This window comes from Poecilia formosa, unplaced genomic scaffold (genome assembly GCF_000485575.1).
Source record: "Poecilia formosa unplaced genomic scaffold, Poecilia_formosa-5.1.2 Scaffold5, whole genome shotgun sequence".
NCBI classification, from domain to species: domain Eukaryota; kingdom Metazoa; phylum Chordata; class Actinopteri; order Cyprinodontiformes; family Poeciliidae; genus Poecilia; species Poecilia formosa.
In genome coordinates, this window is record NW_006799944.1 from 723,462 (window position 1) to 742,741 (window position 19,280).

The window sequence follows — 19,280 nt, forward strand, 5'->3', positions numbered from 1 at the left end:
AGAAAGTGGTAGTGTGTTGAAATAGGGGACAATCCCCTTCCACTGACAGAAATCGGGGGCAAAGGGCTGGCCAAAATATGGACCAGCCCGGAGGAGGTCAAAGGCCTCGCGGACCGGTAGAGTGGAGCTGCGGTGATGTCACGAAAAAAATTTCGCAAATGCGCCCTCCTTTCAGATGCACGATCTCCTCATCCATTTACACAGATCGCGCTGCATTGAGCGAGTCCGCGGCGCACGCAGCGAGCAGCTCCGCCGCTCCTCCTTTCTCGCACACAGCAGCACCGGGAAGGAAAACGGAGAGCAAAAGGAATTGCTTGTTTTCCTATTTAATGAACCCGCAGCTCGGGAGCCATTCGGAAGCTTTCTTTTTTTCTCTCTCTTTTAATGGAAGATGAGCGCAGAAAATAAAGCATGAGACCCGAAAATAAGTCAGCGACGAGCATCGCGGAGCTGCCTCCTCTGCACAGACCAGGTTTAATATCCTCTGTAGCATGATCTCCGTCTGCTTATTGCTGCTCTCCTGTTCACTTCAGATGCAACTGTAGGAGTTAAATCGCTCTCTCTTGCTCGATTTGTGCGTCGAAAATCCGTTAGAGGCTCTTTTTTTTGTTAGTTTTGTTTTTTTTTTTGTTTTTTTTTTCGCGACTGTCGCATCCGACCATATATTCTGGCTCGCCTCGCACCAACAGAACCCCCCTCCCCCCACCACCTCCCTGCGCTCTCGGATGTTAACCCCCCCTCACTTTTCCTTAGAGAAAATGCAAGTGGATGACAGCTCAAATATAAGATCTTTGTAAGTGTGAGTTAGCCATCAACAATGTAGCGGGACGCGCGATGGATCATGCGCAGGAGGAGAATGTAGCTCCACAGTACCCAGCGCTGGCTTGTGTACAACTTCTGATTCTGTTCGGACGATGAACCCCCCCCCCCCCCCCCCCCGCCTCAGGCCCCCCTTTACACTCCACACACGCACACATACAAGGAAGGGGGGGGGGGGGGGGGATGAGTCTCAGGCAGTGATTGACTCGGTTCGTCTGAATGAGTGGAAAGATTTAAAGCTTTAAAAAGTTTTGATTTGTGTAACCTCCACCCGTGTTGCTGTAATTTTAGACCTGACTCCTAAGTTTTTTTCTTCTCGTTTGGCCCCGACTCTGTATTTCCATTAGGGATTCCTGTGCGCATGTTTTCAGTCACAACCATCACATCCAGTAAGCACATCCGCAGTATGAAAAAAAGAAAAGTAAGCACTGAATGTATCAAAATATATATTTGGAATAAAACTCTTTATCACTCATTTGCTTTCTTAATTGCTTTGTTTTCAACTGTTTTTTTTTTATATATCCAGCTCAAGCATTTTGACCTCCCTATTGATGACAAGCTTCGGATCAGCCTGACTAACTTTTCATTGATCACCTGATTAGAATGCAAGAAGCTTTAGGCCGGGCCTTCCCACTCAGAGGCCGTGATTTAATTACAGCACAGTCGACGCTACGCACAACCTGCTGATCCCTCCAACACGCACTGAATTGAAACTGAAAAATTCCATAATGGATGCCATCTGTCAAATGGCAATTTTTTTGCGGTATTAAGTGCAGTAACAACGCGGCGAAGCTGTAGTTGGTGTGAGGGCTTTGTTTTTAAGAGACCGCATGACAGTTTTGGTGACGTTACGTGCAGGCGGTGTAGTGCATGTTTTGTTTTATTATTATTACTATTATTGTTTCAGCGCAGCACCGGAGCTCGTTTCATAAACACGAGTCATTAAAGATTGGCTTTGCTTTTGCATCTAAATCAGTCCCCATTGTTCTCTAGCAACGTACTGATCACGTATCTCAAACTGTATTTAGTCAACCTAAACTTGAGCAACATACAGAGCGTTTTCTGATATTTTAAAGAGGCGTTTTAAAAAAAAAAAACGTGACTTGTTTTTATCCAACTGTTGCGAACCCAAATAATAATAATCCCAGTTTAGCTTAACCCTCCACGATAACTCATATGCAAACTTGGCAGACTGTACAGCGCATTCTGCACTAAAGTGCCATGTGGCAATTATAGCCTAACTTAAATAAGACGATTTCAATTATAGAACAAATCTTTCCCGTCTAATCTGTTAACTTCAAGCGGTGTAGGGAGATCACAGCGATCTAAAACATCGGAATTAACTTAGGCACGAACAACTTCCCCTGCATTCGGCTCTAACTAAGGCAATACGAGTTACTTGTTCACACATTCTTGTACGTTTTAACTTTTTGCGCACCAGAGTGTGCAAGCGCATCCCTCAAACCAGCCACTAAAAGTTCAACTTACTTCCTCACGGTCCAGCCAGATGACTGCCAGGGAATCAGAAAGTGTCCAAGGCGGCAGAAGCAGAAGAACAACGAGGTCCGTGTGTATCGTGGTATGATGTGTAGGTAAATGTTCCTCTTGGAGGTGGGAGGGGGGCGGGGGGAGCGACTAAAAATCCCAGGCGTTTAAACATGCTGGGTTGGTGGGTAGTTGGTCGGTTTGTTGGTTGCTTAAGGGGGTTGAGACTTTAAAACTGGTGCTGCCACTTTGTAACCCGCATTAGGCAGCGCGCTACGGCCGCTCTGTGCCAAAAGCATGAGCACATCCCAGGCACATGACAGACTCAGAGACGGGCAGGGGAAAAAAAAAAAAAAAAAAGGGGAGGGATGAGGAGAGGGAGAGACACAACTTTCCCATAAAGCAGCAAATAGAAAAGTGTATGCACAGTTGAGCTCCCAGAGAGTGTGCAAGTTTTTTTTTTTGTTTTTTTTTTTTGTCTTGTTCTCTCTCACCCTCTTACCACCCCCCCCCACCCCCTGTTGATAATGGGGTTCGGATGAGGAGGGAGGAGGAGGGGTGGGGGTGGGTGGTGGTGATGATGAAGGTGATGATGATGAGGAGGGGTGGGTGTAAAGTCCATCCTTCTCTGTGAGTAGAGGACGTGCTCTGAAATCCAAAACAAGTTCCCTCGGTTCTTTTGTTGCACGCACGAACTGAGGGAGCATTGTTCGGACCCCACTCCCCTTTCCTCTCCCTCCCCTGACCAGGTTGCGATCTGAGCCTCGCAGTCGGGGCGGTAATGAATTTGCTGCGGGCGCTCCTCTAACACGCTTTGACAAACGGAACGCATTTATTGCGGTTTTTGCAGACAAAATATGGGGGAATAATTTTGCAACGTGCAATTCCCCCTCTCCCCCCACCCTCCCATAAAAAAAAGAAAAATCTAAGTCTGTGACTAAAGTCAAAAGTAGAAAAGAAAGAAAATTGGGAAAGACACACTTTGACTTAAGTGTACCAGAAGTCACACTGCTGCAAGTGTCCTAATAGGAAGGATAACCAGAGTCCAGAAATTGGACACACACTCATACACACAGTTTGAGGAAAGAGTCGAATTTTTAAAAGCAATTTTTACTCAACAAAAGTTCAAATGAGGTCAGTACAATACATTGTCTTTCTGTCGATGTTTATCTTCATAGAAAAATACATGTTTACTTTTATTTATTTTTTTATTTCTAATACAACTTATCCCGACCTTCCTTGCAAAATATAATTTGTTAAATCCTCACATTTTATCCTGGAAAATAATAATAATAATAATAATAATAATAATAATAATAATAATGAATACCAAAACAAAGAGCAAATACTCTCTCATTTTTCCTCCTCCCCCCTCTTTTTTTTGCCTAATTGCAGGCGTATCCATTAGCATCCGCCGCCTGGATTCACGTTTTAGTTAAACTGCGAGGGCACGTTCAGTGACGTAGACGAGCATATCAGCTGCGTGCAGCCATATTTAAATACATCAAGGCAATTAGCCCATCAAAATATGCAAATCCCCCTCCTTACTACATTGCCAGTGCAGCCTGGCTGCAGTCGGAGGATAATTTGTACACCCACTGCAGCGTGCGTGTGTTTTTTAATGACTGCCGTTTTGAAAGAGCGACCACTGCGTTTGTTTTGTTCCAACAAGAAGGCACATAACGCGAGCGGGACGGAAAGAGGAAGGCATGAAGAAGAGGAGAAGAAGTGGAACCGGGAGATTGCTGCTGCTGCTGCTGCGTGGGAAAAAACGCCCATGAGTAATGAGACCATCCGCGCCGACTATTCTATCTAAATTCCTCGACGCCTTTGGCTCTGGTGTGCGTATTGTTTTTCATATTGATGCATATTCAGTGCTTAGATTTGCATTGTATATAAATATATATATATAAATGGCAGACCTCTTTTGCATGAATATGACTATTCAATATTATGCAATGTGGCGGCGATTAGTTTAGTTTTAACCTTATTTTTGTTATTTATCCTGAAAAAGATGGTACAAATAGTGATGTGTGGTCTTCCAATCTAAATAAATAAATTAAATTAAATAAAAAAAAAAAAAAAAAAAAAAAAAAAACGTCTCCGTGCAAATTGACGATGCATATGCAGCATGCATGAACAAAGAGCTCCCCGGTGGCTGGATAAACAATAGAAGGGGAGAAGAGGCAGCTCTGGTTTTTCTTTAGACAGACGCAGAAAACTGCACACTCTGTGCAAAAACTAATAACCCACAAAAAGTCCCGTGGTCAGACTGTAAAAAAAAACAAAAAAAAACAGCAGTGACGCAGCATTGACATTTACGATCCAATTGCTCGGGCTGTCTAAAGCGTTGCCATGCACGCGCACACGGGCGCCAGGGGAAGAGCGCGCAAATGCAAGTGCGGCAATCTATGAGAGAGAAGATCCAAAATAATAACTGTGTGTGATCTTAACATTTAGTATAACTATTATTATTATTATTATTATTATTATTATTATTATTATTATTATTATTATTATTATTATTTACTTTTCATTCTTGTTCTTCCCTCTTTAGTTTTTTTCCCCCCCTTATCCAAATCGTATCTCATTTTGCATGTTTCCAGTCTTGTCTAAATTTACAAAACGCTCCAACTTACCTCCAGTTAACAAAAATCCGACGCTTCTGTAGCTCTGACTTGTCTGCTTTTAGCGACACCATAGATCAACTTGATATAGGCCGCTTTTGATGGATGGAGTGCAAACTTTTCCTCTTTCTGCCATAGGCAGAAGCAGTCCCCCTATAGGATACTCCCCTTCGTCACTGAACCTTGCTCTTCAAATGCTCGAAAGCTCAGCACCAGTGGTCAGACTGGCTCACGTAAACACCTCCAGAGCCACAGGAATCTGGATAACCCCACATGTGCAAGGAAAAATAAAGGCTTGTTTCTTGTTCTCAAATATTGTAGTAGCGGGCGATTCGAATGTCGCTCTATGGGAGTTCAAATTGAGAATATGCTGTTTAAAAACACAAATATTCCCAACTTCAGAGTTAGGCTCGAGGCGTTGTATTTTTTGTTCTCTTTCAAATTTTCTCCAATCGCCTAAATAAGTGGAAGAAAAAAGCGTGAGAAAACCAATGATGGTGACAAATATAGGCAATTCAGAAAACCGAACAAAAGCAACAATGTCAATTTCATTCAGTTGTCTAAGATTGGCTTGATAATGTGCATCAGTTCAGGTCATTCAAACTGACTATTTTGTTGTAACAAGTCATTATTATCCCACTAAACCTCAAAAAATAGCACTAACTTACATTTAAAGAAAATAAATGCGGATGTGAGCCTCCAAACTCTGCAATATGTGCTGACGTAAAGAGGCAGACGGTAGAAGGAACTAAATTCAAATATTTGTTGCGTTTTTGTTGCAAAGTTATTAGCACACCTATTGTTCGAACCGAGTTATTCCTTAAAGATGAGAGGGTGAATTTGAAAAAAAAGAAAGAAAGATAAAATGACGCACTGCTTTACAGATGCTCTTCTGAGTTTGAGAGAAAGAAACAAGACGCTATAATTTGACATCTATATAAGGGCTCCTTTATAAATAATAATAGAAAAAGATAATAATTCGTGTGCGCACATTTACATTTAAAGACGTTTTTTATGTCTCAGTACATGAGCCTTCGGAGCAATATGTGACACTGGGGAGAGCGTATAGGGCCCAGGATGTTGTTTTTCATTAAAATAAATGGTGTAGTAAAATAGTCTAACTTCTCAAATACAGTCAGCAGACTATATTTGAGAGGAATATCTGAGATTGAGGAAACAATGTACACGAATAACCTTCACTACCACCACAACACAACCACACACACCTTTAGGATAACAGTCCATGAGGAATTCCAAAAATCACATTATTATTATTATTGTTATTATTATTATTATTATTATTATTATTATTATTATTATTATTATTATTATTATTTAGTAGAATGGAAAGTTGGCTTACAAATGTCTTTCAAATTATGTGGGACTCTTGCTCATATTTTGCTCTCACCTTCCTCTCCAAGCATGTCTTGCTTTTACGTCTACCGTATGAAGCGCCATAAAGGATTTTATTTATTTATTTATTTTTTTTAAGTTCTTGGGAACATGCAACGCCTCCGGAGGATGAAGATGACGACCATGACGATTATTAAACAGAGTCGACGTCGATGAAAATGACTAAATGGTGAATGGTGACATCTAGTGGTAAACTTGGAGAATGCGCACTGTGGAGGAAGAATAGTGGTTACCAGCTTCCACGACTCGTGCAGCTTGAATAATCCTGTCTGTTGATAGAAAAAAAGAAGAAATATTTAATGCATTCGTGCATGCGTCGTCTTAGCTCCAATTAGTTCTTGATTTTTAGCTTTAAAACGTTCACTCTGCTCTACCAATGAAGCAAGTAGGCGGATGGCTGTGCAAATTAATGCGATCTGGATCGAGATGGACTTTTTTTTTTAGGTGTGCGCACTTTGTTCTTTGTAACAGTTCATTTTAATTTTCGTAGTCTTATTAGTCGATAGATGTTTTTTTGTTTGTTTGTTTTGTTTTTCCCTTTGCATGAGTGTTCTTCTTTGAAAGACCTCTAACTATTCAATCGAATCCACCTGGTCCACAAACGACTCGATTTCGTTAATCGCAGCAGCGAATTATACGCAGCTCTGTAAAAAAAATTAAGAGACCACTTAAAATGATCAGTTTATCTGATTTTACTTTTTATATGTGTTTGAGTAAAACGGACATTGTTATTTTATTCTACAAACTACTGACGACGTGTCTCCGAAATTCCAAGCAAAGAAATGTATTATTTATTTGCAGAAAATGAGAAATGGTCAAAATAACGAAAAAAGATGCAGCGCTTTCAGACATCAAATAATACAAAGGAAACAAGTTTGTATTCAATTAGAAACAACAACACTTGTGTTTTAACTCAGGAAGAGTTCAGAAATCAATATTTGGTGGAATAACCAGGAGGTTTTCAATGGGGTTCAGACTGTTGAGATTATTTCACATTGCATCACATATTTACATGCAAATATGACGTGGAACAATAAACTATCCGTTAAAACTGCACTTGAAATTAATTAATGCAATCATTTTGTCAGTAATATTTGTTGTGATTACAATATTTAGCTTAGTGGATTTTTAGCGACTTACTTTTTGTTCATGTTTACATTATTTAGATATTTTTTTTTCTGTTTCTCATTTTTGTTGCTTACATAATTTTAAGAGAAACTCAAATAGGCCACCAGCTAAATCTTTGCTGCGTTACATGCACTATGTAGGTCGATTTGAAGTTCGAACTATAATGCAAAGACTCGAAAAATCAAAATAAAACGCGACACGGCGTTATTTTTGAGAGCATTCCAGCGGTGTAATGTGACCAATGGAAACCGAGAAGGATTCACCAGCGATCAACACATAAAGTCAATGTGTAACGTTATGTATTATTATATTTACCTTTAAAAAAACAGATTCATAAGAGAATGTTAACGTTCTGCGCACCATTGAGCATTTAATAACACAACTGAGATAATTCCGATGAATTGCAATTTATTAGTTCACTTGACATCAAATAGGATGAATAGAAACTGAAACATTTTGTACTTTGCGTTTTGCCTTTTGTATGCAAAGAATGAAAAAAAAAAAAAAAAAAGACTTCGATAATGTTCAAAGCAAGTGTCGTGTTTCCTTGTAGCGTAGACGGAATTGAAGGTAAGGGATGAACAAACAGAGACAGGATCTAACATATCTTTGTCCTGTTTTTGTCTTTATTCCTAATGTTTCACGTTTTCCCCTTTTTTGGTCACTGATGTAGTTGTAAGGTCTTCACATCAATCTAATCAGTTGTCCTGATTGGCCCAAATGCATTGTAAGATCACAAATACGGCATGCAGTGACGTCAACATTGCAGGTTTCTCATAACGAAGCTACTTTTCAGCTAGGCTCATTATTTTTTTATTTACCTATTACGAAAAGATGACTATCGATTTAGCACGGGTCCTCCTTTGACGATTTATTTTTTTTGTTCATCAAAAGAAAAGACACGTCTTTTCTTGTCTTTCGTTTGTTCTTTCATTGTCATCACAGCAGTTCTCTTTATTAGGCCCATTATAATGTAAGCTCAAAAAGCGCCATGCAATGACGTCAAAATGGCAAATTTTTCACAATAAAGCCGCAGCAGCGGAACCTGTGAATTTATTTAATTTGTACAAGTCAAAAAAAGAAAGAAAAAGAATAAACGTTTAAAAGAATATTGGCAGTTTTATTTTTTTCCTATACTGTCTTATGACTATATTGAAGACCAAATGAGCTCTACCAGCTTGCTGTGAGTTTCCATGTGGTGCTGAAGATTGAAATAAAATGTGCATTTTGCGTTTTACCACTATTTAATATTAACCATCCAAAGGTTCACCTAAAATATATGATATTATAGATTTTAGGGAATTGAGAGAAAAGTGAGAGCTGAAGGCTCAATGCATCTTTTCATTTGGTTTTCTTTCTTTAAACTTTATTTCTTGAAGGACTTCTTTGTAACGTCATCACATTATTATGAAGCAACTCTCCGGATTATGCCTACTATATTTCAAGCTCACAAATGAGCAATGCAGTGATGTGAAAATTATAGATATCCACAATAAGAACCCAGATGAGCTAACCTCACTGATTGCTTTATTTTCAGCTATGTGTTAAAGCTATGTGTTAATCATTTGCATGACCAAAAAACAATGGGAACAGATATTGAGATGACATATATTTTCCCTGTATAATTGGTTATCTTTTATGTTTTATTATTTTCAATATTTTTATTTAGAATCCAATGAGCCAATCGTGGCTTGAGCCAGCACAAACTGTGTTTTGTTTTTGTTTTTTTGTTTTTTTGTTTTTTTTTTCCATGTACTGTTTCTTCTGCCTGATGAGGAACACGTGTATGTTCTCTGATTTGCAAGAAACCTTTTTCACTAATAAAATATATCACCACTGTAATTACAAGTGTGAGAAAAAAAATAAGATTTTCATTAAATTGTTTAATGTATGTTTAAATAAAAAAAAGTGCAGTCTCTCTTTCCATTGTTGAGTGTTAAGCAGTCGACATTGTTATTCAGAAAATCCCAGAGAATACTATCATATAGATGTGGGTTTTTTTCTAAATGGAATGAATAACCGTTTAGACAAGCATGTATAGAAACAAATCCAACACAATAAAATCACACCGAGTCACATCAGGATAACTAAGAAAGCCAGTAACTTTACTGAAATCTCTGCAAAATACAAATAGCCTTTCCCTCAAGCAGAGGAGACTTGGACTCCATCCCCACACGTTTTTTTATTTTTTATTTTATTTTATTTTACTACATACAGCTGAAACAAGTCCCTTGAGTTACAGAGATGTGATTTAATTTAAAACCATCTTAGTCTCAAGTGGCGACAAAGGCCAGCTTATGCCGCTGAAAGCCGCTCTCTTGCGTTCCAGGAAAAAAAAAAAAAAAACAAAACAAAACAAAACAAAAAAAACATTACTTCCAAACTTTCTCCCATTTTCTTCAGGTTTATACAAGCTACATTGATACTAAAGACTGACTTTGAAGTATTTTTTATTTTTATTTTTTTTATACCATATTACACTTTTTAAAAAATCTTCTTTTCATTTTTTTTTTTTTTTACTTTTTGGACACAACTTAAATAAACCACAAACACAGTGGAGCAACAAAGAGTCCTGTGTAAATGCCAGGACATTTAGCATTTGTAAGTTAATACACATGACTGTACAGCTGAATGGTCTCCCCTTTGCACTGCAGGTTACTTTATCAAAAATCAGCTGAGGTACTGCTTAGGTCAATTTTGAGGTACCGACACTTACACCAGACGTGTTTAAATAAAAAGGCAACACTACAAATTTTCTCTGTCTTTGGTAAAAAATTATTAAAACTAGAGCAGGGAGCGGTGACAGGTTTGGATGAATTTCTTGGTTCTGAGCAAAAACCCAATTTTTTTTTTTGCTAATATGAACCTTTTGCAATGCAATACACAGGGAGAGGAAAGAAAAGAAGAGCGATCAAACAGAGAAACTGTTCAAGCAGATTAAAAAAAAAAAAACTGAAGCTACACCCGACTAACTGTGTTTGAAATGTGAAAAAAGCAATTGTACATTTGAGCAAATTCTTTTATTATCTTTTTTTCAATGCTTGCAAAAAAAAAAAAAAACATAATGGATGTGAAAATAAAAGTTGATTTTACAATACAGAAATGCCACTGGCTTTGGTTTCTCCACACTTTATGCTGCCTGAAACATCATATTTATTTATTTTTCCAACTGTATTTTTTTTGTTTGCTTTTTATTTTTTTTTGTATTGAAGTTTTGAAAAATAAAAGAAAGAACACCGTTACAGGGGCTCTGCCCCGTTTGACTACACAGACTGTATACAGTAACAACATTGTGAACCTGCATGAAATATGCACACAGAAATAGTATAACACTTAAGTGACAGCAGATACGGGAGTGGGAGGCAGAGAGAGATATGTGGCTAGTTTCATTGTTTAAAAACAAAAGAAGAAAAAAAAAGTCCAAAACAACTATTTATCTAAAATTAACAAATTGTGCTTTTCCCATATACCAGCATGATCAGTTTCTTCCTTTTTTGCTGAACTGTCAGTGGCCTCAAGTGGAAATGCGTTTTGAAGACTGGAGCGGAGACCGCAAGGGGACGAATCAGCTTAGGTTGGTAAATAATAATGATGGTCAATGGGAATTCATCATGATGCATTTGCAAAGTTGCATTAGGTAAATATGATTCGAAAGGAAACAGTACAGTTCGGGTGAGCTTTGTCAAACATCTAGAAAACACATTAAAGATTGGAGAAGACCTGAGATTTTAGTATAATGTCAAAAAAAACAAAAAACAACTGCTTTATGAGATTATTGGGATTAAATTTGATCGTTTTTAAATCCCAGTGATTCATCTAAATTTATACAAATGCAACTATATTCCCATCATATTTCTTGGTGTGTGAGATGAGCAGAATACATCGAGCCTTTTATTTCTCTTCATCTCCAGTTTCAGTCTCTGGACGTTTTCCACAAGCACACTGTTTTTGTGATTTTTTTTTGTTTTGTTTTGTTTTGTCAGCATTCAGGCCCCATCTCCTCTGTGTTGCACAAATCCAGCTGGTTTCTAAAGTTAGTCTAAATACAACCCCCTCCAACAGCACTGTTCAGAGTTCAAATGAAACAAAAACCAGACAACATGTGCAACTGCACATAGAAACTTCACTAAGAAACCAAAAAAAAAAAAAAAATCATTATATATATTCATATATTAGAAAGCTATACACAAGCATGTTAATTTCACAGATTTTTTTTTTTTAAAGATTCTTAATATTACCATTATTATATATAATAATTAGAAATACACGTTTAAAAACAAACCTCTACAAAGATAAAACAGTTCAGCAAAGCATTTGATCTCAATCTGTTTTTCATGGCTTAGGGCGTGAAAGCCCAGTCATCCCCCCGCTTCCCCCATCCCTCTCTGTTTCTCTGGGTGAACTATCCCTCTTTCATTAGCAAAGCTATCAAAAACACATTCTGGCTTATAGAAACTACAAAAAGCCACAAAATGCTTTGCATTGTATTCCTTTCATATGAAAATATAAGCAAGTGTATCGTACAATTGTTTTTTTTTTTTTTTTTGTCATTTCTTTTTCTTTTTGTTCATCAATACTGAGAAGTTAATACTAGAACCCGAGTTTTCATGATTACACCAATGCAGCTCTTAGATCGAAGGATGGTCCTCACTCCGTCCTCTAACCGGAGACCAAAACAAAAAAAATCAACACCTAGCATTGGGTTCCTGCATGTTTACCTGTACAATCCTTCAAATGTTGCATAATAGCTTTTTCATTTATTGAGTTCATAAATCTTGAAATGTCTGGCAACTTTTTAACCCCTTGCCTGCAACAACCCCCCCTCACCCCCACACCTGTTAATCCACTATTTACATAAATACGTTGAACCTGCAACATGACATCATCTAATGTTAACACGTTTTTGCAAGGGAGGACTGCGGAGAAGGAATATAAGCAATGAAACTGATACTGTACACACGTACTTTTTGTCCAACTCAAGTGCAAGGTGTTTTTTTGTTTTTTTTTCCCCCCCCCTCCCTCTGGACACACTCACTCTCATGTTATTGTTTTTTTTTTTTTGTTTGTTTTTTTTTAATTAATTCTTTTGTTTCTAGTTAATGATACATCACTGAGGCAAATTGTAAGTACGTTGTTTTATGAGACGGAGTACCTGACTACTTCTTTTTATATGATGATATGCATATATGTACACATAAATACGTGTAGAGATATATGCATGTGATTCTTTTATCCACACTCAATACATTTTATGCATAGTTCCCCAGCAAAAATCCCCCATCCAAACCAACACCCCCCCGCCCCCCAAAAGCCCATTACAACACCCTCACTGGTTTATATAATGTCAATAAGTAAAGCACACACACACACATACGCACACACGCGCACACACTCAACAAAAAGAAGTAAATAATAATAATTAAAAAGAAAAAAGAAATTACAAAACATTTTTTGAAAAGGGTTGTCCCTTTTCTTTCCTTCATCTTTAAAGAGATAAAAGGAGAGAGGCTGTGGGATCGGGTGGTGCGTGACAAGGAGATGGGAGCTGACTTTGGGGGCATCAAAATGCTGCATTGTCAGGGTCTCCGGGCAACTTGGGGCACAGCCAGGAGTGTCGGCAGAGCTATCATGTCGCCCATCCCTCTGACAACCGCACCCGTTTGATGGAGGGGCTCTCTCGCTCGTCCAGGGCAGGCCGGGCCAGTCCTAGGGGCGAGTGGAACTCGTTCCTGTGCTCGTCGCGGTCACTGCCCTCGTGGGAGCTGCTACAACTGCTCAGGCTATCGACGGGGGAGCGTCCCGAGTCCTGGCGGGACTGGGGGTTCTGACTGGGTGGCACCCCGCCGCCGTAGCCCCCTGGTGTGCTGCTGGTGCGATCTCTAGGAGGAGAAACAGGTTCGGACTTGATGTGCAGGCTTTGAGCAGAGGGCAGGGATAGATTTGAACCCTGACATAAGTGAGAGCTAGAGCAATTTCTGTTGGAAGGAAAAAGGAAAGGCAAAGGGGTTACAGAATTACAGAGCAAGAGACGAGGTGATTGTAAAGTCAACTCTGTACACACAAGCATGCCGTCAGCTCTCCCGCGCGCGCACACACATGTGAAAACAGTGAGGTGTCATTTAGTGTTTGACCTAACAAGTGAAGATGTAGAACAGTGAAGAAGTCTTAGCGTGGCAACTCAACCAAACATCTCTGTTAATTATCTATGTGTTATCATGCATTTTCCCCAACAACACAAACACCTAAAGAGTAAGTCTCCTGTACTCACCCGAGCTGGCTGAGGGCCGAATGCTGCATGTTCTGAAGATGTTGCTGCTGCCAGCCACTCATGGAGCCGAGGTGCAGGGAGCTGCCACTGTTGAAGCCAGACAACGAGGACAGGTCTGCGCTGTTCAGGGAATACTCTGCACACAAACATACGAGGGAGAAAAGAAAGAGTAGGATGAAGACTACAAAAGCTTAAAGTTGTAAAAAGTGAATAGCTCCGGTAGAATGCGTGAATCCTATTCCATGACGGTTAGTAGTGCTATAGCACCCTCTGCAGTTAAAAGGTTATATTACAACTGAACATTTGGAGAGCCTCAAAAGTGTAACTTAGTTCTGAAAATGCAAATATATTTTTTTTATTATGCAATTCTAAAAATAGGAATCACATGCCATATACATATACACATTAAACACATTGGTGCATTTCAGAATATTATTTCTGGTTATATTGGTAAATGTGGCTCATAACTTATGAAAACTTGGTTCCCAGAAAATGATAATATTACATAAAATGAACGAAAAATGCTTTTTTATTTTTAAAAGGTTATGTCTGCACAATCCTACTGACTGACAGCTGTCCAACAGGATTTCACTTATGCCATCCAGATGGAAGGTAAACTACAAACGGTCATTACTAATGAAGCTGGCTGTTCAAATAGTGTATCCAGGCATATGAAGAGGAGGTAGAATGGAAGGAATACGACCAGAAAAAGGTACACACGCAACATACTGGACCAAAGACCTTTCAAATTTGGGGGAGATTAACAAAGTGTGGACACAGGTGTATACATGGGCAACAGCACTCCTTAGCAAAGTTGTCAGAATCATTTTACTAGGGAGAAGAAGTGCTGGACTTTTGCTCAGTGGCTCTTTTCAGATGCAAGAAAATTCTTAATTTTATTTGGAAAATCACAGCAATGCACTCTGAAGGAACAGTGAAGAGACATACTGCTGCATGTCGGAGGTCAAAGGTGAAGTAATAATGATTTATAGAGATGTCAAATACTGCTATTGGTTCAGTGAGAACTTTATTGAGTTCTGTTGAGAATTGTTTAAGAGATGCTGATTTGACTTTCCGACACATGCCCACACTTCCTTGCTCTAATGATCATGGTACGACTGTACCCGATTCAGCACCAGATTCTGGACAGAAATTACACTTCATACATAAATACATATACACACTCCTGAGTTGTCCATTCTCAGGAGTTTTATATAAAGCTTCTGTTGTTAAATTTGAGTCGTTTGACTAAAGTGTAAAGTAACTTAAGTTATGTTAATAATGTAAAATAAGCATCATTAAATAATGTTACTGGAAAAAAAAACAAAACAGAAGAGGAGAGGAGAGGGAACACGCTGAAGTACGTACCGGTACCATAAGAGGTAGAGATGGCAGATGGGTAGCCGCCCATGCCTTGTCCTGGTAGAGTGGGAGTTGCTACTGAAACCACAGGAGTGGCCAGCGACTGAGCAGACTGCGAGTTGTTAATTCTCTGGTTCTGTGAAAGAAAGAGAAAAAGAAACAAGACATAAGAGAAGCTTGAGAACATGAACCAAACTTCTGCGGGAAACAAAGGAGAAAAAAAGAAAAAAGGTAGCCAACATTGTATCATGTGTAATTTCTTTCTTTATGCCAGCAGATGCTGAGAGATCAGATGTGGTACCAACTTCAGGGGAAATTAATCACTTGACAAGAGGCTCGGTTGAACTCTGCCAACCCCATCATTTACCTCTCTTTTTTTGATTTTACAAGGGGCTGCTGTCGCTATAGTAACACCATGGGTTTCCATAGCAACGTATGGTGCCAACTGCAAGGGAAAGCCTTTCATGGAGGGAGATGGAGAAAACAATAGAGGTTTGATGAAAAAAAAAAAAAAACAGAAAGTGTCTGGTGTTTTTTGTGTGGACATTTAGAGGTTTAAGATCTGCATGGAAGGTGTTTTTAACCCTCTGGAAGCTAGAAAAAGAAACGCATGAAGAGTGAAGGGAGGAGGAGATGCAGCTGGGCTTGTGGCAGTCAAGTGGTTGGGTTGTTTTTACTTAGACACGCCACTGGATGGCACTATGCACCCTCGCAATATGTCATCAGCAGAAACAGGGGGGGAAAAGTTGGCCATTATAAGTTAGGAGTTGCTCTTCTTAAACAAAGAAAAGAAAAACATATCCCACAATAAAAAGGTACAGCTGTTGGGATTCTAAGGCACAATGTGCCCACTCGAACTACAGAGGTGGTTTGTTATAATAAAACAAAGGTTTTGACTACTTTGAGGTTGTCTCGTTTTCTAAATTTGAGTGGCAGTCTGACTTACCAACAGCAGGTCAACATCCTCAGACTGATGGCATTGAAAGGGGAGGGTAATACATTAAAATTAGTGCATATGACTGAGCACATTAAGGGAGCTCGTAGGGATGTAACTAATTGAGGACTGAACCAATGAAACCAAAACTAATTGGAAAAAAATATATATATATATGTAAAAGCTAGTGAACCTGTACTAACTAAAACTAAAAACAGATTGAAAGTGGATGAGGCAAAACTGCCAGATCACACAGTTTAAATGCCAGCGCAGAGAGACACAGCAGAATCTATGGTGGGTCTCTGACAAAATATCAGCCTTGGGCCAAGACAAAGTTTTTGAAAAGATTTGTCAAAAAGGAAAAGATATTGTTTTGAACAGGATTTCTGCAAACTTCAGGAGGTAAATTCCTTTTGAGACATTTTCTAGAGACTCATTATTTAAAATGAAGGTATATGAAAAACAAGTTAAATTAATTATTTACTTTGTAAGAACAGATTCAACGAACTATGCAGACAGCAGTAATTTTCTGTGAAAAAGCACAAAAATAAAAAAGACAAAAAAAACAAAAACAAGAAATATACAAAAATCAATGGAAGAGACAAAAGAAAAAAACAAGCGTACATATAAATTTTACAGATTTCCAAACGTATTTTAAGATTTTGTTCAGAAAATCTGGATGTATTTAGGACAGTTTAGGCCCTGAAGTGGTTTAAGACTTGTTTAGGACTTTTTTTTTTTTAGCTCTTTGCAGAAACCCTGTTCCCATAACAATGAATCAATCAACCCAAGTCTGATACAAAGAGATAAAAGCAGCAGTGAGAGAAAGAAAAAGAAAATAAACAATAAGAGACCCAGATACAGGTCATATCACATACAATGGGGAAAGCAGATGAGGAGAAAAAGGATGTCAAATGAAGGATGCAGAGATTACTCACAATGGAGGGCATGTTGTTCTTGGCCCCAGGGGGGATGAGCACGCGTAGGTCAGGTTTGCGGTTGTTCATGCCCAGGTTCATGGGTGGGGGGGACTTTGCCTGCATGTTCTTGTTCATTCCACCTGAGGAAACTAGCAGGCCAGGAGAGTTGCGGTGGTTCCCGTAGCCATTTCCTGACAGAACAAAACGACACATGGAAAACATTAAAAATGCTCCTTTTCTGACTTGATATGTAACAAAAACAATTGAGGTGTTTTTTTTTTTTTTTTTTTTAAAAAACCTTTTTAGAAAAGTTTAGCTAAACTCTGTCCCCTGCTGACTCCAATATGCCTAATCAGGGAATAGATGAGATTATTTTCTCCCTTTGGACACTTGTAGGTGTTTGTGTCTCCTTTCCCCAACCCTGTGGTAGGAATTTTATTGGGACACTTATAGTAGATGGGGACTCATAGAAAAGCACACCCACAGACCCGCAGTCAAACAGATTATCACAACAGTAACAGTCATTTGTTAGGAAGTCATATGATGAACACACCCTTTACCTCAGTCACTGTCAACAAAGACTTTATGTCTCAGCCACAGTGAATTAACCTAGTAAAAACATCTAATTATGGGTCACAAGACCACAGAAGAATGAGGTCAATAAATAAATCAAAATAAAGCAGAACTAAGCCATCGTTCCGCACAAAAAATCTACTCTGTTGCTGCTCAAGATCCACTTTCCCCTACACAAGAAAAATGGTGGGGTGAAATCCTACCAACATCATTAAAAAAAGTCTGAGCGAAGAGAAGACTGCCAGGCAACAAAGTCTTTGTTTCTAACTCCGTACCGTGGGCTGTTTTTCCCCTTACTTCCCCATCCGATCTTCCAAAGGGGTAGAACGCAGGGCGCAGTGTGGACGTTCCCACTTGAAAGACGGGCAGGAATTATACGTTAGACATAAATGAATTTCCTAATCATATACTCCAGGGGAAAAATGAGACGCAGATGTCTTCCTGGGCAATTTCCCTCGCTGATCTTTGTTTAATTTGAGAGCGAGGTTTTTTTTTTTGTTGTTGTTGTTGTTGTTTGGAAATGAAAAGTCTCAAAAGCTCAATTTGAACAATTTGAAGAGTAAACGACCGCTGGCGGTGAGAGAAAATGAGGCCGGCAAGAAAACAAGAAAAACAGCATGTCGTGCTGTCATTGCTGAAAAGTGTGATTTATAAGCATGTTTAAGCTTTTGTTAGAATTGAGTTAGTATGTCATTTTGTGTATGTTTTATAATATATATATATTTTTTGTAGGCAGTTCGGCCTGTGTGTAAATCCGGAGATTTTCTTATAAGTGACACATGTAGTGTCTTGTAAAAGTTTTCAACCTCCTTGAATCTTTCCACATTTTGTCATGTTACACAACAAGATGAAATATTTTCTTGTGATTTTTCACAAATGAAAAGTCTATAAATTATGGCATAAATTAATAATAAGCTCCAGTGAGTCAACACTAGAGCATAGAACCACCAAGTGTTTGGCTGTATTTCTCGACCAGCTTTGCACATACACACATTATTGCCCATTCCTAACAGCAGAATAGCTCTCAAGCTTAGTCGCATTGAATAGAGAGCATCTGTGAGCATCTTTAGTCTTGCCACAGATTAGATTTAGATCTGTGCTTCCAACGGGCAAGCATACAAATATGCTTTCATCTAAAGTATTCCCTTGCAGCACCTGCATTGATGTTTAGCGCTGTTGTCTTGCTGGAAAGAGAACATCCTCATCATCCTAAGGTTTTCTTGCAGGTTTGCCCTGTATTTAGTTCCATCCGTCTTCCAGTAACTTTTGCAAACTCTTCTGTTCCTACTGAATAAAAGCATTCCCACAATATGAGTTTGCCACCATCGCTTTCCTTAGCAGCGATGTTGTGTTCAGGCTGACGTGCAAAGATAGTTTTCCACCACAAAGTGGTTTGCATGAAGGTCACAAAGGTTACTATTTAGCTCTGATCTGAAGAGTGCACCGTCTTTTACACGTTAGCTGTATTCCACAAATGACCTGTGGAAAACTACAAGCAAGACGTCTTTTTGTCTTCCTGCTTTAGAATGACTACATGTGAGGACTGCATGACAAATACTTGCCCTGTTGACAGATTCTTCCACCTGAGGTGTGGCTCTCTGCAGCTCCACAAGGGGTAACAAAGGTCTCTTGGCTCCTTCTCTGAATAATGCTTTTCTCATCTGGCTCGCCAGTTGACGTGGACAGTAGTTGTGCCATAATCCTTTCATTTTCAGATGATGGATTGAACACTGCACTGTGAGATGTTGAAA

At 39.0% G+C, this 19,280-nt stretch overlaps 1 protein-coding gene and 1 long non-coding RNA gene across 15 annotated transcripts in view; one reads left to right on the forward strand and one right to left on the reverse strand.

The window, feature by feature from the left end:
• Positions 1-3,630: 3,630 nt before the first annotated feature.
• LOC107837453 (uncharacterized) lies at positions 3,631-10,524 on the forward strand. Its single transcript, XR_001663454.1, has 2 exons — positions 3,631-4,145; positions 6,424-10,524. It is a non-coding gene; the product is annotated as an uncharacterized LOC107837453 (long non-coding RNA).
• Positions 10,316-19,280, reverse strand: part of mef2cb (myocyte enhancer factor 2cb) — an 83,694-nt gene continuing 74,729 nt past the window's right edge. For 9 of the 14 annotated variants that reach the window (XM_016676760.1, XM_016676766.1, XM_016676769.1 and 6 more), the window contains 5 exons: positions 16,975-17,147; positions 16,049-16,072; positions 15,109-15,238; positions 13,741-13,876; positions 10,316-13,447 (listed from right to left, as the gene is read on the reverse strand). In XM_016676760.1, coding sequence (XP_016532246.1) covers positions 13,099-13,447; positions 13,741-13,876; positions 15,109-15,238; positions 16,049-16,072; positions 16,975-17,147 — 812 coding nt within the window. In that variant the 3' untranslated portion in view covers positions 10,316-13,098. The remainder of the gene's footprint in view (positions 13,448-13,740; positions 13,877-15,108; positions 15,239-16,048; positions 16,073-16,974; positions 17,148-19,280) is intronic. The other 5 variants (XM_007562502.2, XM_007562469.2, XM_016676775.1 and 2 more) reach the window with 1 other exon arrangement.